Raw genomic sequence first — 27,826 nt, 5'->3', positions numbered from 1 at the left:
TTTTGATGATTGGTGAATTGACCACTTCCAAAACAAAGATTCACATATAATGTACTCACCCCCTTGTCATCCAAGATGTTCATGTCTTTCTTTCTTTAGTCGTAAAGAAATTATGTGTTGGGGGAAACATTTCAGCATTTTTCTCCATATAATGGACTGATATGGTGCCCCGACTTTGAAATTCCAAAATGCAGTTTAAATGCAGCTTCAAACGATCCCCAATGAGGTTGTAAGCATAATGATTGGTTATTTTCACAAAAATAATACAATTTATATACTTTGTAATGTCAAACACTCGTCTTGTCTTACTCTGCCTGGACTGTTTTTTGTTCTGGTTCGTGACAGTTAGGGTATGTCGAAAAACTCCCATCTCATGTTCTCCCTCAACTTCAAAATCATTCTATATCGCTGTTTTACCTTTTTTGTTAAGGGTGTTTGATCGTCTTTGCATGTTCAAATGATTTTTGAAATTGAGGGAGCAAATACGATTGGAGTTGTTCAACATACCCTAACTGTCGTGAGGCAGAATACAGAGGTTAGAAAGGCAAGACGAGCGTTTGAGATTAAAAAGTATTTAAATTGTATTTTTTTAAATGAAAATAACCCATCGTTTCGCTAGATAAGACCCTTCTTCCTTGGCTGGGATCGTTTACAACCACATTTGGGATCGTTTGAAGCCGCATTTAAACTGCATTTTGGAAGTTCAAAATCGGGGCACCATATCAGTCCATTATATGGAGAAAAACAGAAATGTTTTCCTCAAAACACATAATTTCTTTACAACTGCAGAGAGAAAAACATGAACATCTTGGATGACAAGGGGGTGAGTACATTATATGTGAATCTTTGTTTTGGAAGTGGACTTCTCCGTTATAATTTTCTTGGCTTAATATGACATAAATAATGTTTCTTATAGAAATATACAGTAGAAAACCCATGAAAGATTTGCATTATTTAAAAAAATTTATAAGATTTATACATATTTTCAGCTATGCGGAGTGCCATTATTTCAATGATGTTAAATGGTTGCACTCTGGCTCTAGCTTTTGCTAGATCACAACCCAACTCGAAAAATAAAATATTGATACAATGACCGCAGCTACTGAAAGAGCTTACAGGTGGTGATGCATATAAGCATAGGCTTAAACCAAATGCTGTACTATTGATTTTTTTTCCACAAGGAGTCTAAAAGCCCCCTGGATATTGAGAGAAATTAATGCTAAAAACTGCTACAGTGGCCGCGGTGTCATGTCAAGCGTCGGCATCTAGTGTTTCTTGTTTCTGCCATTTGTAAGCTCTTTCAGTAGCTGTTCTCTACTAAAAACCTCAAAGTCTTTAGGGTTAAAGTGGACAGAACAAAGTTGCAGGTCTTTAGGAAGTTTTTTTGTCCACAGGCATCTTCCCATTCTTTTCTCCTCTTCTTATCACTAGGAAAGCAGTGAAGACTTACATCGCTTCTCTTGTTGCCCTTCGACTGAAAATTACAACAAAAAGCTGCACAATGTGGCAACATATCAGTATTTTATTTTTGAAGTTGTGTTGGTATAAAAATAGCAACAGGTAGCACCAGTAGACCACAGAGTGCAAACACTTCACGTTATCGAAATAATGGTGCCATAGTCCAAAATATGTATAAAACGATGTGGATTTTTAAATAAAATAAATGTTTCAGTACATATTTTAGCAAAATACATAATTTATGTTATATTAAGCCATACAAGTCCCTTTAAATTTACAGTGAAAAAGTAAAATTAATTCACCACTATAATATTGATTTACCAACCTGCTGAAGTACTACAATCTGCCTATTATGACAACCACCAAAGAACACAGTTTGAAAGTAAATACTAATAGGCTATATAGAAAGAATATACAGTATATGTACTACAGTTCATCACTGTACATAGCAAGAGAATAGCAGGTTTTTGCAGGAGCGTTTTTACTATTAAAATGATGATAATTGTTTACAATATACCAGGGGCTGCACTCTGAGAGGCTCATAGTGTCCCGACACAAGGCACAGCAAATGTAATATTTTGTCAACAGCAATTGAATAACATACAAAACCAAATGAACATAATTAAACTAAGGTGACTTTTAGTTTTTAGTAATATTAACACATTTTTGAATGCATGAGTACATTTTGCACTTTTAATAAACCAAATAGCAATGCATTTCATTTTGTAATTCACAGACATGCTTAATCTGTACTGTTCACCCACAGACAAATTCACACCGGACACAATTAATTTTCAACAAGAGGGGTAGGAGGAACAGAAAGCGCCATCCTTCTGTAAAACTCCTTCAAATGAGTGATAGAGAAGCTGAGAGTGGTATGGAGAAAAAAGTGCCACCCCAGATGGTTGTGCGCTGCCTTTGCCAAAATCAGTCACTGTGATAAGAAAATATCACACTGCAGACCTAAATCAACTCGTTTTTATCTATTTTCATAAACCACTTGTCAAGTCCGATTCGCAAAATATGAAGTTGCAATGATGATCATCCAAAAGCTGAATTGTCTTGCTTCACATAACTAATCCATTCCAAGGTGTGTGTTTGGGGTGGGTTTGGGCGTTTCTCCAAACAGCTGGAGCCCTCAAGTCTTCCCGGACCATAATACGTCCTTGCCAATCAGATGCGCCTGTTTCTTGATCTTCCTTTCAAGTGTGCAGGGAGCAGCATCCGTCAGTCATATGATGTATGTTAGCACACCATTATGCCTATCCATATGTGCTGGCAAGATGATGAATGAGCCGCTCTAATGCCAGTAGCTGGAAGATCACGGCGAAAAGAGCACAAGCTCTGACATTTCAAACTCAGAAGTGAAAGTGTGTGCATAAGTGTTGCTATAGTGAAAAAAGATGCAGACGTGAAATATAAAATGTAAATCTTATTTTGCAGTCCGGCACAGGGCAGGAGAAGTTGGACAGACGCTTAAAGAAATTTTTATAGTGCTACGTGGGATGATTATCAAGGGAGGATAGGGATTATATGAAAAGACTGTTGTTTAAACTCTTCTTACTGACAGCATGATGACCAGAGAGACATAAAGAGTGAGAGAGAGGAATAAGAGATTAAAAATGACACTACGAGACTCATTTGTTTGCTAAGGAGTGGTGGACTGTGGGAATATGAGTATAGATTATGTGTCTGGATGAGTGAGAGGTAAACAGCTCTGATCAATAACAGTCTGGACATTCCAATCAGACCAACATGCAAATCAGACGGTGAAATCACCCTCTCTCTCAAACACACTAAGAAACTAATCTAAACGCTGGTGAAAAGGGTGTAATTTATGGCGGACATACAATAAGACACTGACTTTTGGAGGCATCAAGACAATGTGTATCAATGTCTAGTTATGTGTATCAGGGGCGTACATGCATACACAAATAGAGCAACCCACATACACATGGTAGTGTGACCTCTGGTGTTCACATGGCTCATTAACCAATCTAATGGATGTGGCTTATTCATTCAGCCCAACTGAATTTACACTTTTATGTAGCTAATTAAATGAGGATTGACAAAATATTTATTATTGTTGTTTTTAAATAAGGTTCATTATACATACTACTGGTATTTAAACCCCAAAACTAAACCTTAAAGAAAACCATGTGCATATTTAAAATGAACAAAAATATTATATTTTTTTTATACATTAAAACTCATTATTTTTCCAAAGACATGCCTGAATTTTTTAAAATAAAATAAAATAAAATAAAATAAAATAAACACCCTGACACATATTCAAATTTACCCACTTAGTTGCATTTCTTTGATCAAAAAAAAAAAAAAAAAAAAAAAAAAAAAAAAAAATATATATATATATATATATATATATATATATATATATATATAATATTATGAAATAGTATTGCAATTTAAAGTAATACTTTTCTATTTTAATACATTTTAAAAATATAATTTATTTTTGTGATGCGAACTTAAATTTTTATCAGCCATGCCTCCAGTCTTCAGTGTCACATGATCCTTCAGAAATCACTTTAATAGCTAATTCATTATCAATGTCAGAAACAGTTGTGGTGCTTAATATTTTTTTGGAACCTGTGATTCTTTTTTTAAAGATTCTTTGATGAATTAAAAGTTAAAATTAACAGTGTTTACTCAAAATATAAATCTTTTCTTACAATATAAGTCTTTATTACTTTATTACGTATTTTTTTATCAGTTTAACACATTCTCAATGAATAAAAGCATTCATTTCTATCAAAACAAAGAAAAAAAATTAAAGGTAGCATATATTGTTAAAAACGATTTCAATTTTAAATAAATGCTGTTCTTTTTAAAGTTTGACTCATCAAAGAATCCTTAAAAAAATCAGTTTCCAAAAAAAATGATATATATATATATATATATATATATATATAAATAATTAAGCAGCACAACTGTTTCCAACACTGATAATAAATCAGCATATTAGAATGATTTCTGAAGTATCATGTGACAGAAGAAATGATGCTGAAAATGCAACATTGCATCACAAGAATAAACTGTATTTTACAGTATATTAAAAAACAAAACCACTTTTTTAAGCTGCAATAATGTTTCACAATATTAGTGTTTTTTCTGTATTTTTTAATCAAATAAATGCAGCCTTGATGAGCAAGAGATTTCCTTAAAAAACATTACAAATCTTACTGATCCCAAACTTCTGAACAGTGTATTCATATATAACATATAGAAAGCAACAAACACACACCTTGAGTTTCATCATTGAGTCCTGACAGAGTTTGTCTCCTCTTGCGGCAGTGACCTCATCTATCCCGATGAGCTTGGCCTTGTAGCGAACACCATCCCCCTTAAAACGCTTTATCAGAGCTGCTTCACTGCGGTCCTGCCCTGGAGAAAGCAAAAAAGAGAGGGAGACAGATGAAGCATACAGTCATTTGATGAATTTTGCATATCTGCGGCACATCTCCTCCTCCCTCTCTCCACTATCATCTCAAAATGCCATTACTTTTCCCACGATCAGCACAATCTGGCCCTTGCAGCTGACAAAAATACCAAGCGATATTCTAATAACCCGTATTTATCCCAGCCCACATCCTCATATTTCTAACACAGTGTTCTGTTTGAGCAGTTACATCTTTTATCTTAGTCTAGTTGTTGAGGTCCATCTGGAGTTTGTCTGCATGAGCCTGCGGGCTTGTTCAAAGCCGGGGGGTTTACAATCAACCCAGAGCTTTGAAAACCCTCCCTAACCCACAGATGCCCCACGTTGGGCGCCATATTCGCAGCTCAGAATGAAGGCCAAGACTGCTGCATGTGTGTGGCTGTAATTGCAGGTATGTCAGGCCCGAGGCATGATGGGGAAAGGTTGGTTTCTAAGTAACAAGGCTGCGTCCAGGTCTGGTGTGAGGCGATAGGAGGGATGAAAGCTGAATATTTTTTTGAGCTCTCACATCAAAGTGGACGTCTATCAGCCAATCGTGGCTTAGAAAGATCAAGTGGTCCCTCCCACACCTTTATCACAAAGCCTATAACTGGATAACTGGACTGGCCAATCGATGAGCCTCCAAGGATGTAGACCAATTAACTGGCTCAAGCTCAGTGAAGCAAAGACAAACAGACCCAATTAGGTCTAAGCCTACAGTTTGATCAGTGGACAAAGGCAAATAGCCACTTGCCAGGACACACATAAACTTACTTAAGCTTAATTGATGTACTGGAGGAATGGTGGAAGGGGAATATGTTTAATAATACTAAAAAAAAAGATCAGGAAGGACAGACCTTACTGACAGAAACACCATCATTCCGTCAACCCACCTCAATATCCACCCCCTTTGTATGTCTCCCTTTACCAGTTTGACATTTCTCTTTCTTGCACTCTCTGTCACTCTTCGCTCTTGTATTGTTGTGCTATCGGAGTATCTTTTGTTGACCTTGTTTCTACATACTCCTTGTTCTCCATTGTTGCAACGCTCTCCTCTGAGAAGGAGGGGTCAAGAATTAAACTAAATTATGCAAGCAGGGGGATGCACCATTGTTTGGAAAGCTACTTTGAAACTGTAGCTTATAAAGCTACAAGCTAAACATAATTTATAGGATCTCAATTTGGATGTCAGCATTCAACAACGTTTAACAGATCAGTGTACACTAAATGTACCAAAACTGAGTGAATGACTGACAATAGAGGCTGCGGTTTTTATTGTCCTTCTAAGTACACCTGACTCCAATGGAGGTTGACACTGGTTTGAGTCCTGTTGAGCGGTGAGACTCGGACCAGATACAGTGTTGCCTGGACCTGCCTCCAGTTCTAGTTGACGCTGGTTTGAACCCTGATTGGAGAGGTTATGCCAAGTTCACACTACAGGATTTTAAGCCAAAATTAAGACAGATTAACAAGTCAACAATTGGGGGAAAATCAGCAGCTGATCTGCGCTTGAAAATATGTGTGAACACCACAACTTCAAGACAGACGGCAAGTCATGTAATCTGAAAAGCACAGGGATCTGCTGACGTTTAAAGTCATGTAGTCTGAACTAGGATTTGCACTGGTGCTGTGACCTATTGGGAATAAGGTTTAAGGGGGGGTGAGTGTAGACCTGTGAAGGTAAACTTCACTCTTGGGGACTTAAGAGGAACACTAGAACTGGATGCTGTGGTCTTTATCATTCTTGTTAGCACACCCACCTCCCATGCCAGTTGATGTTGATTTGAATACTCCTGGTGTGGTAAGAGTACTGCCAGTTACATTGGTGCCATGACCCAGATTGAAGTGAAGTTTATGGGGGTGAGTGCAGACCTGTGAAGGTAAACCTCACACTTAGGGCCTCAAGAGGAGCACTAGACACTGTGGTCTTTTTTGTCCTTGTTAGCACACCCACCTCCCATGCCTGATGATGCCGATTCAAATACCCTTGGAGTGGCAAGAGTGGGACCAATTACATTGGTGCTGTGACTAGGATGGGAGTTAGGTTTGGGGGGTTGAGTGTAAGGGAGGCCAGATGAAACCTGTGCAGGTAAACTCTACTCTCAGGACCTCAAAAGGCACACTAGAAACCAATGCTGTGGTCTTTGGCATCCTTGTTAGCGCACCTGTCTCCATTGTTAGTTGATGCTTGTTTGAACCCTGGTTTGAAACCCTGCAGATTTGAATACTCTTTGAGTGATATGAGTAGGGCCAGTTACATTGGTGCCATGACCCGGATGGGAGTAAGGTTTAGAGGGGTGAGTGTAATGGAGGGAAAATAAGACCAGTGCAGGTAAACCTCACTTTTTGGGCCTAGACAGGACCACTAGAATGGACGCTGTGAACTGACGTCTTTTCGTCCTTGTTTGCGCACCCACCTCCCATACAGGTTGATGCAGATTCGAATGCTCTTGGAGTGGTAAGAGTAGGACAAGTTACTTTGGTGTCATGACCCGTACGGAGTGAGGTTTAGGGGGATGAGTGCAATGGAGGCCAGGTGAGACTTGTGCAGGTTAACCCCTCGGGACCTTAAAAGGCACACTAAAAACTGACGCTGTCTTTAGTATCCATGTTAGTGCATTTGCCTCCAGTGCTAGTTGATGCTGGTTTGCACCCTGTTTTTTGAGAGGTGAGAGTAGGTCTAGTTACACTGGTCCTGTGACCTGAATTGGACTGAGGTTTAGGGTGAGTGTAGAACCGTGAAGGCAAATTTCACTCTTGGGGCCTCAAAAGGAGCACTAGAACCTGACACTGTAGTCTTTGTCATCCTTGTTAGCGCCCAACCTCCCATGTCGGTTGATGCTGATTTGAATACTCTTTGAGTGGTCGGTGTAGGACCAGTTACAGTGGAACCGTGATCCAGATAGCAATGAGATTTTGGGGATGGGGGGCATTTTGGGGATAGAGCATAATGGAGGCCAGATAAGACCTGTGCAGGTAAAACTCACTCTTGGGGCCTAAAGAGAAGCACTAGAACTGATGCTGTGTTTTTTTTATGTCCTTGTTAGTGCACCAACCTTCCATGCTGGTTGATGCGGATTCGAATACTCTTTGAGTGGTAAGAGTAAGACCAGTTACACTGGTGCCGTGACCCAGATAAGAGTGAGGTTTAGGGGGGTGAGTGTAAAGACCGGGACACAACAAGTTGACAGTTGGCCATCAGCTAGTGTCTGTCGGGCCAGTTTGTGTGTCCCAATTTGGATTCCCAGGCTTACAATCCCAAGGCTTGTAACAAAGTAGAAACATTTAAAAATTCTAAATGACAATTCTGGCCAAATCCTGATGTAATTTACTCAAGTAATTTACACAAACATGTGGAGAGACACAGCAATTTGTGTGTATAGCGTACCAAATATGCATATACAGTATTGACATGCTGCATCCCTCCATTGGAATCCACTGCCAATCTGTGGTATATTATGGGCTGTCCTGCTAGTCACCAAGCAACTGCACAATCATTAATCTATAGGAGTGGTGAGGAAAATTGCTCTGGGCTTCTAGTGTAACATATATCAATAACACTGACACAATGTGACATGCTAAAGTAAGAGATGAGCCATAATGAATAGCAGTCTACGTCCTTCACATGCATAACACATACATTAGGCAGCTGACGAAGAGGAGTGTTTGATTCATGAAAGATGATGAATTAACAACTCCACGAAGGTCACCGCACACATGATGGAAGGAACTCACTCGTCTTCTTTCATTCAATGAATGGCCTCCAAAGTTGTTTTGAACCCCACTGACGTTTGTTTTATGGATAAAAACAGTTTTGTATAGACATAAAAAATGTTGTATGGGTTTGGAACGACATGAAGCTGAGAAAATGAAAACAGAATTTTCATTTTTATGTACTTTAACCGATACTCTGACTCTAACTCTGACACTTTGTGGAGAGCTCTGGAAAGCTGATAACTTTCAGCTGTCCCTCAGCGGCAGGAATGGGAAGGATAAACACTCATTTATTTCCCTCAGTTCAGACCGCTGCACCTGCAATGCCGCTTATTATTACTGCCTACCTCAGGGACTGAACTTTGGCGGTAAAGAACTGACCGTATGAGTGTGTGGGTGGGTATATCTGTGTCAGAAGGCTGCCAACTATACTGTCCAAGTAGAGATGTCTTGAAATGAGCTCCAGCTCTCTACCCTGCAGGGCTCCAAAGTCCTCATTCAAGCTGAGGACAGCTTGCGGTTTCTTGGAGAGAAGTCTGGATATCACCCACTCCCATGGCTCTTCAAAATGAGGGAACTCTGGCAGCCAGCTACAGTGAGCTGTTGACATTAGGTCTAATTGAAGAAGGGCACAGGAGCTTGAACTGCTATGTGCATGTACTCTAAAAAATGCTGGGTTATTTTTTTTTTTAACCCAAATGCTGGGTTCAGCTTGTTGGGTCATTTTATTGGGTTATTTTTAATATTTTTACCCAGGTGCTGGGCTATTTTTTTAATCCATATGCTGGGTCCAACTTGTTGGGTCATTTTATTGGGTTATTTTTAATATTTTTTACCCAGGTACTGGGTAGTTTTTCTGTAACTAAGTTGCTGGGTCATTTTTTACGCTGGGTTACTTTTTTTCTACCCAACCGCTGGGTTTAGCCTGTCTCTGACGAAACAACCCAGCTGCTAAGTTACAGTCAGTCAGAGCGTAGGCTTTTTGAGTCCTCTACAGGAGAGAGCAGTTCTCAGTGCCGCAGATTTGCATGTCTTCAGTGAAATGAAGGTTTGTATACATTTTATTTAATTTATGAAGTCTTTACTGTGCTGTAAATTGTATTGTTTTACGCAACACAAGGATGAGATGCCAGTCAGCTGCATCAGTCATGATGGAAATGCCTTTTGTCTTGCATAAAGCAAACAGATTTGATCAGTTATTGTATTGATTTTAATCTTAAAATATGTTCTCTAATGTCAGTACTGCTTGTTTATGGGCAGGTTTTGGAGTCAGTCATACTGTAGCATCTTTCAGCTACGAGTGAAACGCGAGGTGGTGGTCTAAAGTTTACAGTTAACCTGGCGAACATCACCCCTTTACCAGCTCAGATTTTGGCGTCACACCGGCATGAGATTTAGCACTATTTCTGTAAAAATTGATTACAGAGAACAGTTGAATACACTAAAATTAAAATTCTACTTTAAAATGTTACATTTTTTTATGTCTAAAATGCTTGTTAAACGAGTTTAAATGTATGTAATATTGAAAACTATGCTGTATTCACCCAAATAAATTAAATTTGTATTGTATTTTTCTATGTGACTTGCTTGAAGGGGTTATCAGATGCTTTTACATGTTGTTTGAACATTAATGTGTGTTGGCAGTGTATGTACAAATCTACTCTGTAATGATGGAAATCCATGCAGTGGTTTTTAATTAATCTGTAAAAATAATATTCCCTTTTTCACATCGAGCCATTCTCAGATGCCTGACGTTGTGGCATCACACTGACAGAGGCCGCTCCCACAATAGTTGATTGACATGAGCGTCTTACCTCAGATCAGCTGTAACAGTCCAACCTCCATGTTTTGATGCTGGAGCAGGGATGTAAGTTAGACAAGAATTAAGCGACTGAGGTGTTGTGTTGCTGGATGTAATAATGAACATAGTGGTCGTCATTTACTCCCGACATCTGAGCCGCTGAAGATGCAGTAGATTACGTTTGTTTGTGAAGGGAATGCTATTAATATTATTAATAAATAATAAATAAACCTATTCTATTTTGCTATAAGCCTGAACTATTGTAAAACAAATATTTCCAAACAAATCTGAAAAGATACAAGGAAAAATGGGTAAATATTAGAAAGAGATAGAAGGAACAAACTTACTGTATTTCACACACTTTCTCTCGCAAGCACACACACACACACACACACACACGCATGCATGCACGCACACACACACACACTTTATTACTACTGGGCTGGCATCTCCCTGTGGCATTGTGTCAATGCCAGAAACCACACATTGCCTAATGACTCCCTACAAGACTTTTCATTTTCTTACAACACAGCTCCAGTCTTTATTGAATTAAAGCTGCGGCTGCTGCCGACTTTAAAGTCCCTCTCTGTCTTCTCTCTCTCTCTGTATCTTCCTATTATTTTCTCCATGCTGTGTTTCTCGAGCCTTTTATCTCTGTTTTCTTTCTCCATTTCTTTTCTTCTGCATCAAACATCGATCAATATAAACTCAAACAAAGTACTGGTTCTTCAGTACCAAGTTGACATTAAAATAAAATAAAAAATTAAGTACTGTAACTTCACCAGACTTTCCACAGTATTATTAGTCTATCTATCTATCATCTATCAGTCTTTATCACACTGAGTTAAATGCTATAGCGCTAGCAGGATTCAGTCTGTTTGGTGTTGTAAACCTCTTTTTGTGTGATTTATTTATCCTTCAAGATGAAAATGGAAATTAATTAATGTTCCTTCTGAGACCAGAAGCGATAGTCGTGTTGTCGTTTGAAGTTGCTTAAAAATGTTGAGTTCGTTAGACTTCAAAGAATCGCACAGTTTCAAGCCTCGGTCGAATTTAAATCTGATAGATCTTAAATCCCCTGAAGTGAGATGCAGTCGAGAGACAACACGAGGAGCCGTACGCGCAAATACACACATGCACGTGCAACGTGTCTGAAAATGTTGTTGATGTAGGTCACTGCTGACAGAAGCATTAAAGCAGACACTTTAAGTTCATTTACTGTTCTCTCCGCACGCATGACATGAAACTGACTTCACCCAACATAAAACTGACTGCGGCTTCAACTATCGATCCGCTCTAACGACCTTGTTCATTCGCTCTCTTCTTGAGAGTGAGAAGAAAGGCAGAAATAAAGAAGCTTCTGCTAATCTTATTAGATTGATGGGTAAGAAAACATCAAAGTGTGTGAGATATCCATCAGTGGGCATGTGAGCGCATCTAATCAGCCTTCTGTAGAATGGACAAAATAGGCCAGTTCTCCATGGGGCACACTGTCTTCAGACAAGCACCACGTTTAGATGTAAAGTGTGCGTGTGTGTGCTTGTTTGTGCTATACATGTGACGGCCTGATTTCTGAAATGTCTCCAAAACATTAACTATTATATTAGCTGTTGTGAAGTTGCTATATAACTAAATTGAGAGATTTAAAAACGGCACAAAATGTCATAATTAAAATAAAAAACAATTTAAGAAAAGTACTGTAACAGTACCATGATGCAATCATTGTAATTCCACGGTACAAAAAGTAACATCTTCGTTTACCATGGTATTTACACGCAACACAAACAATACCGTGGTATTATCATGAAACCATAAACACAGTCTTACGAAGTAACTGTATGTTATTTTTTTCCAATTAAAAAAAAAAAAATCTAACATATTATTATTATTATTATTATTATTGTTGTTGTTGAATATTATATGCCATATTGCTAGTACTACTAAAAAAACAATAATTAGTCATATTTAATTTAATCAATAAATATGTTGTTGTTATTATTATAATTATTATTATTATTATTATTATTATTATTATTATTATTATTTTAATAGCAATTAGTATTATTTATTTATTATTGGTATTTAATTTTAATAACAATAACAATAATAATAATAATAATAATAATAATAATAATAATAATAATAATAATTTGGATTAATTAATTAATTAAATAACTATTATAATTAGAATAATTATTATTATTTAAATAAAATTAGTGTTATACATTTATTATTAGTATTTATTATTAATATAATAATGACAACATTATTATTACTTTTATTCAAATAATTAATAATTAATAATAATAATATTAGTATTCTTTAATTAATTAAATCATTTATTATTATTATTATTATTATTATTTAATATTAGATTCTATATTACCGCTAATAATCAAACAATTAGTAAAATTTAATGAATCAATTCCTATTTATTATTATTATTATTAATTTAATAATGTAATTACTATTAGAAAATCTTTACTATTATGTAATATTAATATATTATTATTATTATTATTATTATTATTATTATTATTTAATTAATTAATTAGTTAATTAGCCTATATTACTACTAATAATAAAACAATAATTAGTAATATTTAATTTATTAATAAAATTATTATTATTAGTAGTAGTATTACTATTATTAATTTATTAATGTATTTACTATTAACAATTTCTTTATTATTATTTTATATTGATATAATATTATTAGTATTATTTAATTAATTAAATGATAATTACTTTATTCTTATTCTTATTATTAATATATTCAAGATAATAATAATAATAATAATAATAATAATAATAAAATGTAACTAAAATAATATGTAGTGTTTACTATATTGAATATTACTGCATATAACTTTTAATATTTAATTAATGCAGTGTTTATTAGTTACACTTCTTCTCCATAAATCTAGAAGGAATTTGAAATGCAATAACATATAGTATTTACAATATAGTATTACATACATATATATATATTTTTTTATACATACATTTTTTTTTTTTTCCGTAACTGGTAAATTCCTCTTTCAAAATGTAGAGAAATGCTGTCATTATCTCCTCTGTGCCACGAAAATACATTTGCTTTGCATGGTAACAGTAACAGGCAAAAGTATTTGCAATTATACAAATGTCAAAATAAGGTAAGCCTGGGTGCATTTTGCATTCACTATCCGCATTACAGTCAAACCACGTTCTCCAAGTATCCAATGCCTTGACATACCACAGATTTATTTTTGCGGGCAACACATAATGTAGTCCTTATATTGTTTTGTTTATTGTTTTATGTTAATACAACAACAACTGATTTGAATTTTGCCAGGTGTACAAGATTGTGTGTGTGTGATTAAGTGGCAGTCTATGATTCATTTGTCATTTTATACAGTCATAAGTTTCTCTGCAGTGTTCCTGACCCCTGTGGAGGGAATCCACACAAATCAATTCAGAAGGACAGACGGGAGAGACAGAGAGGTCCCATAAACCCCAGACTGTCAGATCACAACCACTGAAAACTATCATCAGTCCTGGACGATACATTTCATCGTACATCTCTAACAGACAACTAACAGCAAATATCAGACCTCGACCTGAGCTAACTCAATACGCACATCAGCAGTACAGAGATACATGCTCACCACACACACAGAACTGAAATACATGACAGATGGGACAGTTAAAGATAATTATTATATCTCTAAGCTTGTGCGCTCCAAAACAATGACAAAATTCACATTTAAAAGATATGAGCATTCAAATCTTAGTCTCTCACTTCGCCAATATGAATCAATGATTTTAATGACATCACCCTGCACGTCAGCTTCTCATTAAACTTTCCGTCCAATCAAATGTTCTCTAGAATCCGAAGTGTCCCGCCCCCTACACTATAAATAGACGCTGAAGCTGTGGCCGGTATCAGTCAGTTGTTCACTGAGTTAGTATTTTCTGTAAGGTGAATGGTATGTTGTGCACTATATAGGGAATGGGGAATAATTCAGATAGCTATTTGACAACTACTTCGCATTAATGCTAAAATAATCAAATGTTAATGTACACATAAGTGTTTCTCTGTGTTCATGGAGTTGACTAAAACATGTGAGTAACAGGTGATCTGTCAATGACTGTGGCCACCCTGAGGCATCGCCTGTGGCAGTCATGACCCTTGTGCACCCACAATGCCCTGTTCTTCTGTTCCCTCCAAATCCCCTTTACCTCCCTCCCTGCTGTCACTTTCAATTGAAGCAGTCATTCAATAAGACGTCGTGCCCTATACCTCAGTCTCTCAGGCTACCTGATCCTGCTGTTCCTCCTTCAGACTCTCTCTGTAATGTGAGTATTGGTATCTTAACTCTTGATTTACTCTCATGAACTGTGTTTAGATGAAATCTGATTAGCAAACTGATGAACGAAATGGCTTGGCATTTTCCTGCTTGTTAAATATTTTAGAATAGTTCAATAAACTGTTCATTGTAACAGCGTAATACCTTGTGGACTGATACAAAATCTGTGCAATTCCATATTGTGTATAAAAGGTGTAGTGTTGTAGATAAAGAAAAGGAAAAATATTTTAAGGAATAAATAAATATATATATATATATATATATATATACATATTTTATTTTAAGTTATTAAACATTTGTCAAAGTTAAAAGGACTGTATATAAATATAATTAATTAATAATGTTGTTAAATATTTTGGTGGTGGCTTTGGTCTGGCAGAAAAGGAAAAAAAGGTTTTATTTATTTATTTATTTATTTATTTACCAGTTTTTTTTTCTCCAAGTTTAAAATTATACAATTATTTTTACAATAAAAAATACAACATACAATTATTTGGTTGTGTGTGTAGAAAGTATTTGTAATGTTGTTGTTGTTTTTTCAATAATTCAATGAAATAATTAAAAAAAAAAAAAAAGAGTTTAAGCTTTTTTTATTTTAATTTTAGTAATGTTGGACGTTGCATTATGCAGCATAAAACCAAAAATGTTCTTTATTTATGTATTTATTTATTTTTATAAATCAATAGATCTACTAATTATTATTATTATTATTATTATTATTATAGTCATTATATAATGAACAATGTTTAATAATGTATGAAATAAGCTTTTTTCTAATATATCATATATTAGAAAAAATAAAGCTATAGAAAAATAATGGTGAAATAATTTGAAAAAAAAATAAAAGAGTTTAAGCTTTTATTTTTTTTATTTAAATTTTAGTAATGTTGAACGTTGCATTGTGCAGAAAAAACAAAACAAAAATGTTGTTGTGTTTTTTTTAATAAATCAATAGATCTACTAATTATTGTTTTTATTATGAAATAAACTTTTTTATTATACATAATATATATTAGAAAAAAAATAAAACTATAGAAAAATAAAGATAAAATGATTTTTAAAAAATATTAAGCTTTGACTTATGTATTTAATCATTCATTTATTCATTCATTCTGTTTTTCTTTATTTATTCTATTTTTGTTGTATTTATTATTATTTTTATTGTATTTTTGTAATGTTGATCGTTAAATTGTGCAGCATACGACCAAAAATGTCAGTAAATCAATATGTCTATTAATAATAATAATAATAGCTATTATAAAATGAACAATATTCAATATAGTATGAAATAAACATTTTTATTATACATACTATACATATTTATCAAGTGGTGTAAATGGTTATGCACAAATTACAATATTACAATAATGTTTTTTGTTGTTTTGTAATAAATTATTAGATCTGGAGAAAAAGGGTATCATTTCATTGCCCCACAAGCCAGTCATGACATTTGATTATTGCTATTTTAGAGACATTTTCCATTTTTCAATATGTAATATGTGCAATATGCACAAGACATGCAGTATATTCATGTATAGATATGCACAGAAAACCACAGGCGATCCACGGCCATGCCATATGAATAAATCCAAAGAAAGCAGTATGCTTTTACTAGTACTGTAGAAGCACTCGTCTGTTATTTTAGAAAAACTGGACACTCTGCACCCAAGACCATGTATCAATTTCTCTAAACAAAATGGCTCCATAGTTGAGTTACAGGGCCTATAACTCAGCACTAAACACCCTCCCACCGGTACGCCTCTCTCTCCCAGTACTCATCATTTACTATATGAAATGCCAAACCACAGGAAAATAAAAAGCTACTTTATCACAGCAAAACAATAACATCAGGTAAACACGGTGAGAGCCGAGTGGCAATAATGGCGTCACAATAAAGCAATAAATCTCGAATATTCCTTCCCTCCTCTTCTCCTCTACTCGGGCTTCAAACGCACATTTGGAGACAAGATGATTGCCAATGTGCAGCGAAGGGAAATAGTCTGCTGCTTTGGAAGGGCTATTTGAGTGAGACTGGAACGAACTGAGACTGTAAGTACGTTTGGGTCCTGTCTTGATGGAAAAGCACATTTTAATAACAGCCAACAAGGCCTGAGGGAGACGCAGCACATATAGCAGGAAGATTAGATGTGCCTCAACACAACCAGCCCCTTCATTCAATTGTCTGCCATATCTGAGAAAAAGGCCAATTTATCAGATGGAAAACGCTGCTGTGCATGTTTTAGCCGCGCAAAGAAACGAACAGAGAGTGTAACAATTCCATCTTCATCTTTCACATTTGATTTGTTAAGCCTAACATATAGCTAGCACAAATTAAGCTTTGCTTCTACAGTATAAACATCTAGTCATTTGAGGAAAATGTGCTTTTAGAGCTCAATTTTATTGTAAACAACCTAAACCCATTTGTTTACATGAGTCTGGCCTATTTCAAATTACGCAGATTAGCTCTAATGCTCCTGTTCTGCTAGCAATACACGTTTAGCCAAACACAATCTTCTCTACTAAATAAGTTTGCTGGTCTTTAAGCTATAGTTTTACTGCTTTCCCAGTCTCCCTTATCAAAATTAACCATGGTTTTACTATACTATAGTGTAGTAACCACAGATTAACCATGGTGGTATTTGTAGTAAAACTGTGGTTATACAAATGGCAGCCAATATGTTAAAAAAAAAAAAAAAAAAACTATGGTTGCTACACTTTTACTACAATAAAAATATAGTTAATCTTTGTAAGGGCTGGCAACCAAACCCCTGAAAACCATCAAACCAGACCATCTTGACAAGCCAGGAGACCAGGTAAGACCAGCAAACTAGTTTAGACTGGTTTAAGGGTGGTTTTAGCAGAAATATTACCCTTAAAGATGCGTCATGCTAACCTATGCTAAGCTATTTTAGCATTTCTAGCCAAACAATTATACCCAGCCAACAAAATTAATAGCCTGACCACAGTACTAATAACAACTTAAGTCTCAAATACTACTGAACGATTATTTTGTAATCAAGTAATCGTCCAATTATTCTGACAATTAATCGAGTAATCAGATAATTATAATGAATTTTATTTTGAAGCAACCTAAGCGCACAATAGTCTTTAAAAAACACTTCAAATATACGATAGCAATGAGGAGATAATTAATTCAAATAAGGTATCAAAAGTTAGTAATTATTTGTTTTTTATTGAACAAAGCAGTTAAAAAGCACAATGTATTATAAACAATAGAACTAATGTACGTTATACATTATAACAAATGTCTGTAGAGGGCACCAACGGCCTGACAATTGTTTTTACACTTTACTTCACTTTACTGATTTAATTAATGCTGACTAAACAACATTTTATTCAAATGGCCACTTAATCTTTAATATTTGGCCATTTCTTTATGACAGAAATGCTACAGCCACTGTAATTTCTTGAATATTTGGACATCAAAAAGTGCAAAATCAGAGTGAGGGTTTGAGCTTTTATTTTGAAATCGCAACGAACAGTTAAGATATGATAAAGATAATGATGTATTCTTCTGTGTTTGCGTAGGTTTATAAAGGATTTACTTTATAAACTGATGAAATGGCACATGTTGTGTTCCCAGATCCCTGGTGAAAAAACCAGCATATGCTGGTAGGTATGTTTTGATGCTGGAATGCTGGTTAGGTAGGTTTTGATGCTGGTCCTTTGCTGGTTCATGCTGGTCCTTGACCAGCAACATGACCAGCATAAACCAGCAAAGGACCAGCATAAACCAGCTAAGGACCAGCTTAAACCAGCATCAAAACCTACCTAACCAGCATATGCTGGTTTTTTCACCAGGGATGAATGTTATAATCAACCCAAACTCAAAACAATATGCACAAATGGAGTTTGAGACGCTCCACACATGTGAATGACTGTTATAAAATAACTGTTGGTGTGAATTAGCATTTACTACACACATGTAAATAATTAAACCGCATATATTAAACCTGCATCGCATTTTTTTTTTTTTATTATTATTATTATTGAATCGTGGGGTTTGTGAATTTCCAATAGCATGTTTTATTGTGATTTTTAAAAGGGTTTAATATATCATTCAGCCGTTTCATGAATTCTAGTCAGTGAAATGCGCCACTTCCGGTATTTTGCCGGTTACTCGACGCGGGCAAAATGCAATCAAGGAATTTTTTTTTAAATCGAGTGCTCGAATTGAATCAAGTAATTGTGACAGCGCTAATTCAGTTGGTTTAAATGGCTTCTGTTCATTCTGGCCCTTCAGAGACCAGCTAGTCTTGTAATATTGCTTGACTGCGTTTTTGATTAAATACGGAAAACTTTCACAATCTGCTTCAAAATCCCAGTTGCAGTTGTTTTATTTTCTTTTTGTTCTAGGAAAAGTGCTCAGTTACCACAGGTGAAAGCACAACAGGGTTCTTCATCATTAGCCAACGACTTACACAAACATACACAGAAAATCACTCCACAGTGTCTTCTTCCATATTACAAGATCTCAATCCAGTTTCAAGAACACAGTCGCATGCTGTGGGTTGAGAAACACCTGCAGCGGGTTGTTTGGGTAATAACATGTTTTGTCTTCTCGTCGCTAGCATGTGTTTCGCTAAGCTAAATCTCTTTAATAGCACGTTGTCAGACAGGCCTGTCACCGCTACATGGGAATCAATTCTGCTCTAAATGTGAAGAGGAGCCTCAATTCTTGGCTGAGGAACTTACATATTATTTCTCGCCATCTCTCTGATTGCAGACTTACTGAATATGACACGACTCATAGTAATCTTTAAAGTAGTATTAGACCTGCGTTAACTTGTACCCGTTAGTTCGGTCTAGACAGTTATATACATGCATGAGACAAATGAAGTCAGAGAACAAAATCAATAGAAAAGCAAGTTTTGAAAAAAGAAATCACTCAGTGTGATGCAAGGACGCTCAATACACCACCTAAAAGTGCTCTCTATTAAAGTCAGCATGAATGTTGTTTACAACCAATTTTATGCCCGTAATATATTTCACCTCCCACAAATCTTAGATATCACTCTATATTATTTCCCTCTGAATATACTATTTTATTAGTACATTTTTTATAACTTATGGAAGTGAATTGTGTTATGAATGCTGTTTTGTGTTGACTTTCAGTCTGAGAACCAAGTCACCGGGGGGCAGTGCTGCAGTAATGTAAGCGGTGCTGATGCAGAGTTCTCCTGTCCTGCCATCGTGACCTCCCGACGATCAGCGTGGTGCAGGTCTAACCTAAGGCTGAGCTGAGGTCAGTCAGTCCTGACAGACTACACATGACAAATTAGTGTGTTTAAGCACTGAAGGGGCTGCGAGGAGACACTTTCACAGCGTCAAGGTCAGTCTGTAGAGTTACCAGAGAGGTGCCGCTAAAAAGTTTTGCTGTCTGTCAGAGAAAGTCCAAAAGGGGAGCTGAGGCTATATGGAGGCGAGGAATTAAAGTTTGACCAGAGAAAACATAAGCACATTACAGGCAGAAACAAAGACCTTTACGCCTCGGCAGGAGACGAATGCACATAAAAGATGCCTTTTGACTGTGTGTATATTTGTATGTGTGTATATACACATACTGTGTTGAATGTATGCTTCTGTGGGAGTGTGTCTTCTGAGTCAAGTTCCACAGGGAATAGGGGATTCGTAAAGATGCAGCCTTGGGTGGCTTGCGGGAAACTTTTAGGAGCGTTATTTGCATATCTTGTCCTTGTTCGTCACTTTGAAAAACATTTTGTCAGACACACAAGCTGCAGTACCTGCAGGTACTAACTGTGACTCAGCAAGTATAAAAAAAACTTTTCAATGCATATTTCACACAGCTAGAAATTCACAAAGCAAAGTAACCAGTGAAATAAGATACAACTCTAATTTCAACATTATTTATTTTTCAGACATTGTTCTTTAAATAAAATATGTATCGACTATACAAAGTGACCAACATTTGGCTTTGAACTACTGAAAATGGATATTTAACAATCTGCACATGGGACTGAGCAACGTAGGGCCTTGAAAATTAAGATTCTAAAATAAAATTTTATGTAAAATCATATTGCGATATCTTTAATGCTTTTTGAGTCATAGACATGCAAACTTTGGAAAAAAAAATACTTATGGCACTTAGACAGGTATGTTAAATGCAGCTGTGTTTTGACAGAAGGAAAGGAGATACATTTTTAGTTTCAACATCTTGTTCTTCAGACATTTTTCTTTAAAATAAATCAGATTTTTGCAGAGTGACCCATATTAGTTTTTTGATTACTTAAAATGTGTATATTTTAATGATTCACTCCTGAAGCCATATTGAAATTCCAATATTTCTGGAACTGAAAAATACAGGACATTAAAAATAAAGATGCTAAATGGAAGGTTTGTTAAGATCCAATATCTAAAAGTGCATTAAGATATCTTTGATATTTCTTGAGTTATAGGCATGCAGACTTTGGAAAAATAATTTTTATGGCACTTAGACAGGTATGTTTAATGCAGTTGTTTTGACAGAAGGAAATTAGATATATCACTGGTTTTCATTTACATTATTTGTTCTTTAAACATTCCTCTTTAAAAGAAAATAAACATCATATTTTTGCAAAGTGACCCACATTTGGTTTTTGACAACTGAAAATGTGTACATTTTAGTGATTTACGCCTGTAGCCATATTAATATGCAGATATCTCTGGAACTGAACCACACAGGGCCTTAAAAATGTAGATGCCTAAAGAAAAGTTTGTTAAGACCCAATGTCTAAAAGGGCATTAAGATATCTTTAATACTTTTTGTGTTACAGGCATGTAAACTTTGGAGTAATAACTTGAAAAAAGTGCTGTTTCGCCCTTTTTGAATGGTCGCCATTGGCACATAACGCAACAAAGATTGCTGAAGTCAACAGATTTTACTAGCAGACCTATCAATCTCTGTGTAAAAATAAAATGATAATGCTGCCATCTTTCTAAAGTCATTTTTACCTCCTTGCAATTTGGCTCTGAATCTGAATAGCCATTTTGACCCTCTACAAAATAGTGGATTACTCAATAAATATTCATCCATGACATTTAATATTTTGGCTTTCATCACTATACAATGTCTGTCTTTCTTCAGAAGAAAAAAAAAATAGTAAAATCAAAAATTTGGGCCAAGGACCTCTGGTTGACTTGACACGGAATGACCCATATATTAATTCAAATACATATTTTTGTGCTGTTGTGTTGCTGAAGTCAATTCCTAGTGTAGTGATGTGATCAAAATTACAGATTTTCAAATGCGTATCCTGTTTTTAACCTCATGTATGTTGTGCTATGAACCTTGTGTAGGTTGCATGAGTTCACCGTCTCACATCACATTTTATGATAGAGTGATATTGAAATGAACGTGAAGTTTCTTCGCATCTATGAACTCCCTCAGCCTGCGGCAGCCATGTTTGGATGTAGCTTCTGCTCGTCTGCTCAATTCCTGACCCTGTACACGTCTGTAAAACTCCAGTCCTGTTTGTCTGTGCAGAATTCACAAGACATAGCCATCAATCTCCCTCTATCTGTCTCTTTCACTCGCTCACACACTCTGAGACTCTTTATTCTGATTCCCTCCCTGTCAAACGACAGAAAGAGGAAAAAGGGTATTTTAAAGGCATAGTACACCCAAAAATAATTATATTGTAGTTCTATATTGACTTTATTCCTGCACAAAAGAATTGTACTAGTCACTATTTTCCATGCAACATACTGTAAGGTTTCAAGCTTATGACATAAGGGTGAGTAATTAATAACAGAATTTACATTTTTGGGTGTACCGTCCCTTTAAAAAGGACATTTTGCACTGATTTGAAATTCATTGTAATTGCATCAGAAAGAGAGTAACTGATGACTGAAAGTTTGCACGAACAAATACTTTAAAGAAGAGTTTCTTTTCTCACTTAATGACATCCCAAAATACACGACTCAACATCATAGAGCAACGCGGATAAAGCTAAAGCACATGTGACTCACTTAGCGGGGTGTCCACCCCGCTGTACAGCAACAGCAGGTATTTGACAGCTGCTCTGCACCTGTGAGCACAGAAATGCACTTTAGGGGGCCTTTGATTTGCTTGTCATCCAGTGTGCAGCAAAATCAATGGCAGGTTATTCAGGTTTACCAGGTATGACTAGCACCCACTCGCTGACCTTTTTCCACAGTGCACGGGCTGTCTACAAGTCAATGGCCTTTTGTCCCAGGCCTAAATAGATGTTCACTGTGCATTCAGCCTGCAAAAATAAGAGCTCCTAGCTTTTATTGACATCACAGTGACTTAAATGTTACCTGATGGGCTGAATCGATGCGCTGGTCTGAAATTCGTTGCTGTGGAAAGTTGACGTGGGATGTAGAGTTGTTTAAAAACCAAAGCGAATAGTTGTTCAAGGATGTTCGTTGAATTGGCAAAGCTAGGATGCACTAAAAGGCTGGAATTCACTACACGACTTTTAAAATCTGAACAACTAGGCATGATGCACTTGTGCATTTTGTAAATGGTTACAAAAAAAGAGCCATTTACAGTAGCCAAAGTAAACTTCAAGGTAAATTGCATGGCTTTAGTAAAACCTGACAAAATCAAGGACAATATGTAGCATCAGCACTTACAGGAGGACAACTGGCTTCCAGAGGTCTATAAAGGCTAACTCTCTTGATGACATGCAATGGCTCTCATTATAGTGAAAATGACCTTTTCTGGGCTGGTCAGCGCTAAGCATAAAGTTAGCATAACAATGATGACAGCTGGGCCACCTTACATTAGGACGGGCAGGGCTGTTTAGCCATTCTGATGTGACAGTGCAGAACTGAGGGCTAAGGGTGAGTTGTTAATGAGGGACGCACTCATGTCCAATAGACAGAAAGGGTCAGGGCATAAAGCTAAAGACAAGCTTCTAGTCACTGCTAACATTTAAAAAAATGGCGGTACCATAGAAAAATTACGGTATTAGACAGAAATGCTATGGATGCAACTTAGCAATATTAGCGATGATGCTAACACAGCTACATTTTTCAGTAGCTAAGCTGTTTTGAAAACAGTGTAGCTTTTTAACAACCCTGCTGGAAAAAAAACAGCTAAAAAAAACAGTCTAGGCTAGCCTAGTTTTAGCTGGTCGTCCAGCCTAGTCTTAGCCGGTCATAGTTGGTCAGCAGGCTGGTTTTAGAGGGGTTTCAGCCACTTCTTTAAACAACCATCTAAAACCAACCTAGCCAGGCTGGGAGACCAGCTAAATCCATGTACTTCCAGCTTAAACCAGCTAAGACCAGCCAACCAGCTTAGGCTAAGGTTTTAGCTTTTTTTTTTTTTTTTCTAGTATCTAGCAGTGTAACGTGACAAAATGTTACATCACTGATTTTAAATCTCATTTGATTGATGCAAACTGATGCAATAAACAACACTTTCCTTGCTCATTCTCTCAAATAAACCTAGAAAAACTGATTAGTTTTAATTCAATCAGCTTTCACTGTAGTTCAAAGTTGGTTCAAGCAGATGTTAAAATAGTTAAATTAACATTCACTGATTAATTTCAATCATTATTCAGTTTTGTTCCTTTAAACATGAATACAGGCTAGTCAGAGCTATATCTTAGCCATTAGCAAACCTGCCATATTAAGCTGTGGTGCTCATTTTAAGAAATAGTTTTGTTCATGTTCCTTGTAAATATGAACGTACAGGCTAGTCAGAGCTACAGCTCAACGGTTAGCAAACCTGTCACATTAAGCTGAGGTGCTTATGATTTGAGAAACAGTTTTATGTTCTGATAAATATGAACGTACAGTCTAGTCCAAGCTATAGTTCAGCTTTTAGCAAAACTGCCACATTAAGCTGTGGTGAACGTACAGGCCAACCAGAGCTATAGCTAAGCGATTAGCAAACCTACCACATTAAGCTGTGCTGCTTAATGTGCTTTTTCATGTTTTGAGAAAAAAGTTTTGTTCATGTTCTTCATAAATATGAATGTACAGGCTAGTCAGAGCTACAGCTCAGCGGTTAGCAAACCTGCCACATTAAGCCTAGAAGGTTTGTTAACCGCTAAGCTAAAGCTCTGACTAGCCTGTATGTTCATGTTTACGCTATATGTTCATATTTACGAGGAACATGCTGGAAGGTGTGCTAACCGCTAAGCTAAAGCTCTGACTAGCCTGTATGTTCATGTTTACGCTATATGTTCATATTTACGAGGAACATGCTGGAAGGTGTGCTAACCGCTAAGCTAAAGCTCTGACTAGCCTATGTATTTACGAGGAACATGAACAAAACTGTTTCTCAAAACATGAGCACCACAGCTTAATGTGGCAGGTTTGCTAACCGCTAAGCTATAGCTCTGACCAGCCTATATGTTCATGTTTATGCTATATGTTCATATTTATGAGGAACATGCTGGAAGGTGCTAACCGCTAAGCTAAAGCTCTGACTAGCCTATATGTTCATGTTTACGCTATATGTTCATATTTATGAGGAACATGCTGGAAGGTGTGCTAACCACTAAGCTAAAGCTCTGACTAGCCTATGTATTTACGAGGAACATGAACAAAACTGTTTCTCAAAACATGAGCACCACAGCTTAATGTGGCAGGTTTGCTAACCACTAAGCTATAGCTCTGACTAGCCTATATGTTCATATTTACGAGGAACATGCTGGAAGGTGTGCTAACCGCTAAGCTAAAGCTCTGACTAGCCTGTATGTTCATGTTTACGCTATATGTTCATATTTACGAGGAACATGCTGGAAGGTGTGCTAACCGCTAAGCTAAAGCTCTGACTAGCCTATAAGTTCATGTTTACGTTATATGTTCATATTTACGAGGAACATGCTGGAAGGTGTGCTAACCACTAAGCTAAAGCTCTGACTAGCCTCTACGTACATATTTATGAGGAACATAAAACTGTTTCTCAAAACATGAGCACCACAGCCTAATGTGGCAGGTGCGTTAACCGCTAAGCTAAAGCTCTGACTAGCCTATGTATTTACGAGGAACATGAACAAAACTGTTTCTCAAAACATGAGCACCACAGCTTTATGTGGCAGGTTTGCTAACCGCTAAGCTAAAGCTCTGACTAGCCTATATGTTCATGTTTACGTTATATGGTCATATTTACGAGGAACATGCTGGAAGGTGTGCTAACCGCTAAGCTAAAGCTCTGACTAGCCTGTACGTACATATTTATGAGGAACATGAGAAAGCACATTAAGCACCACAGCTTAATGTGGTAGGCTTTCTCATGTTCTAAAAACCAGTTTTGTTCATGTTCCTCATAAATATGAACACATAGGCTAGTCAGAGCTATAGCTTAGCGGTTAGCAAACCTGCCACATTAAGCTGTGGTGCTCATGTTTTGAGAAACAGTTTTATGTTCCTCGTAAATACATAGGCTAGTCAGAACTTTAGCTTAGCAGTTAGCACACCTTCCAGCATGTTCCTCGTAAATATGAACATATAGCGTAAATATGAACACATAGGCTAGTCAGAGAACTACAGCTTATAGGTTAGCAAAATTGCCACAATAAGCTGTGGTGCTCATGTTTTGAGAAACAGTTTTGTTCATGTTCCTCATAAATATGAACGTATAGGCTAGTCGGAGCTATAGCTTAGCGGTTAGCACACCTTCCAGCATGTTCCTCGTAAATATGAACATATAGCGTAAATATGAACGTATAGGCTAGTCAGAGCATTAGCTTAGCAATTAGCACACCTTCTACATTTAGCTGTGGGGCTCATAGGGTATTTTAAAATGTCCTCACTCTTTCTCTCTGAAATTGTTTTAAAAATAAGTGGCAAACAGGCCAAAAACACGAAGCAAACACAGACTATCATCTAAGATAACATATTAAATTTTCATATTATATTTCACAGTGACAACAGCTCTCCTACGAATGTGTCCAAAACCCACTTTTAGTTTGCAAGGCAACGTTTAGAAAAGTTCCTGAGAGAAATGCTGTCAGTTTGTCATTACACACATCTTCCAAATGTGTGTCAAGATGTGCCAGTCATTGATATGTCATGTTTTCACCATCAAATGGCTCGTTTTGAGGTTGCGAGAAGGTTTTCAAGAGAACTTTTAAGTTGTTTCTACACGACCGCCTTCACAGTGAACTCTATTGTCAACCTGCCAGTCTCCCCCAATGAAAGCAGCAGACGCTGAGGTCAAAGTGAATGCTACATTTCTGTCCTCACAGTGTATTGTTATAGTCTTCCCTGTCGTACTGCTTCTACTCACCGCCAACTCATCTCTCAAACCACATGGCCGGTGTGTTAGCACATTAACCTCTGCCAAGAGTCACACACACGCACACACACATCTACTGTAAGCTCAAAGCACCGACAGACTTCGGTTAAAGGGACAGTTCACTCAAAAATTTACTCAGCACCATGTTGTTCGAAACCTAAGTGACTTTCTTCCCTTAGTAGAACACAAAATGCGATGCTAGGCATAATCAGGGCATACGTTAGGCTCCCCTACACCTACAGGCCCAAAGAATTTGTCCCACCATTCGGGTGTAATAATTTCCATTAGTGAAGACCCCAAACAGAATGTCCCATCTGCTCTTTTCCATTCAACAGACTGTGGCTGATATCCATACGTCAATAGCTATTTTTATGATATGTCTGATAATTGAAAATATTATATTATTAATGTAATAATAAAATTATATTCTGTTTTGTCAAAATCAATTGTTTAATTGATCAACTATAAAATAAAATTAATAAAATAAAATAAAATAAAATAAAATTAAAATAAAATAAAATTAAATTAAATAATAAAAATTAAATCTTACATATGTAATTTTCAGCTTGTTGCCAATGTTCTTTTTGTAAAGGAAAAAAATAAATAAATAAAAAATAATAAAATAAAATTAAATAAAATTAAATAAAAATTAAATCTTAAATATATAATTTTCAGCTTCTTGCCAATGTTCTTTTTGTAAAGGATAAAATAAAATAAAATAAATTTTACAACTTACATATATTATTTCCAGCTTGTTTAAAATGTTCTTTTAAAATAATTAATAAAATAAAATAAAAAAAATAATAATAATAATAAAAATAAAACAT

The 27,826-nt window shown here is 36.1% G+C and overlaps 1 protein-coding gene across 1 annotated transcript in view; it reads right to left on the bottom strand.

The window, feature by feature from the left end:
- Positions 1-27,826, bottom strand: part of dab1a (DAB adaptor protein 1a) — a 216,379-nt gene that overhangs the window by 90,779 nt on the left and 97,774 nt on the right. Inside the window, 1 exon segment of the mRNA XM_051138883.1 lies at positions 4,724-4,863. Within this exon segment, the coding sequence (XP_050994840.1) occupies positions 4,724-4,863 (140 nt within the window).

The sequence above is a fragment of the Labeo rohita genome, chromosome 20 (assembly GCF_022985175.1).
Source record: "Labeo rohita strain BAU-BD-2019 chromosome 20, IGBB_LRoh.1.0, whole genome shotgun sequence".
Lineage (NCBI taxonomy): Eukaryota > Metazoa > Chordata > Actinopteri > Cypriniformes > Cyprinidae > Labeo > Labeo rohita.
This window is presented reverse-complemented; position numbering and strand designations above follow the sequence as displayed.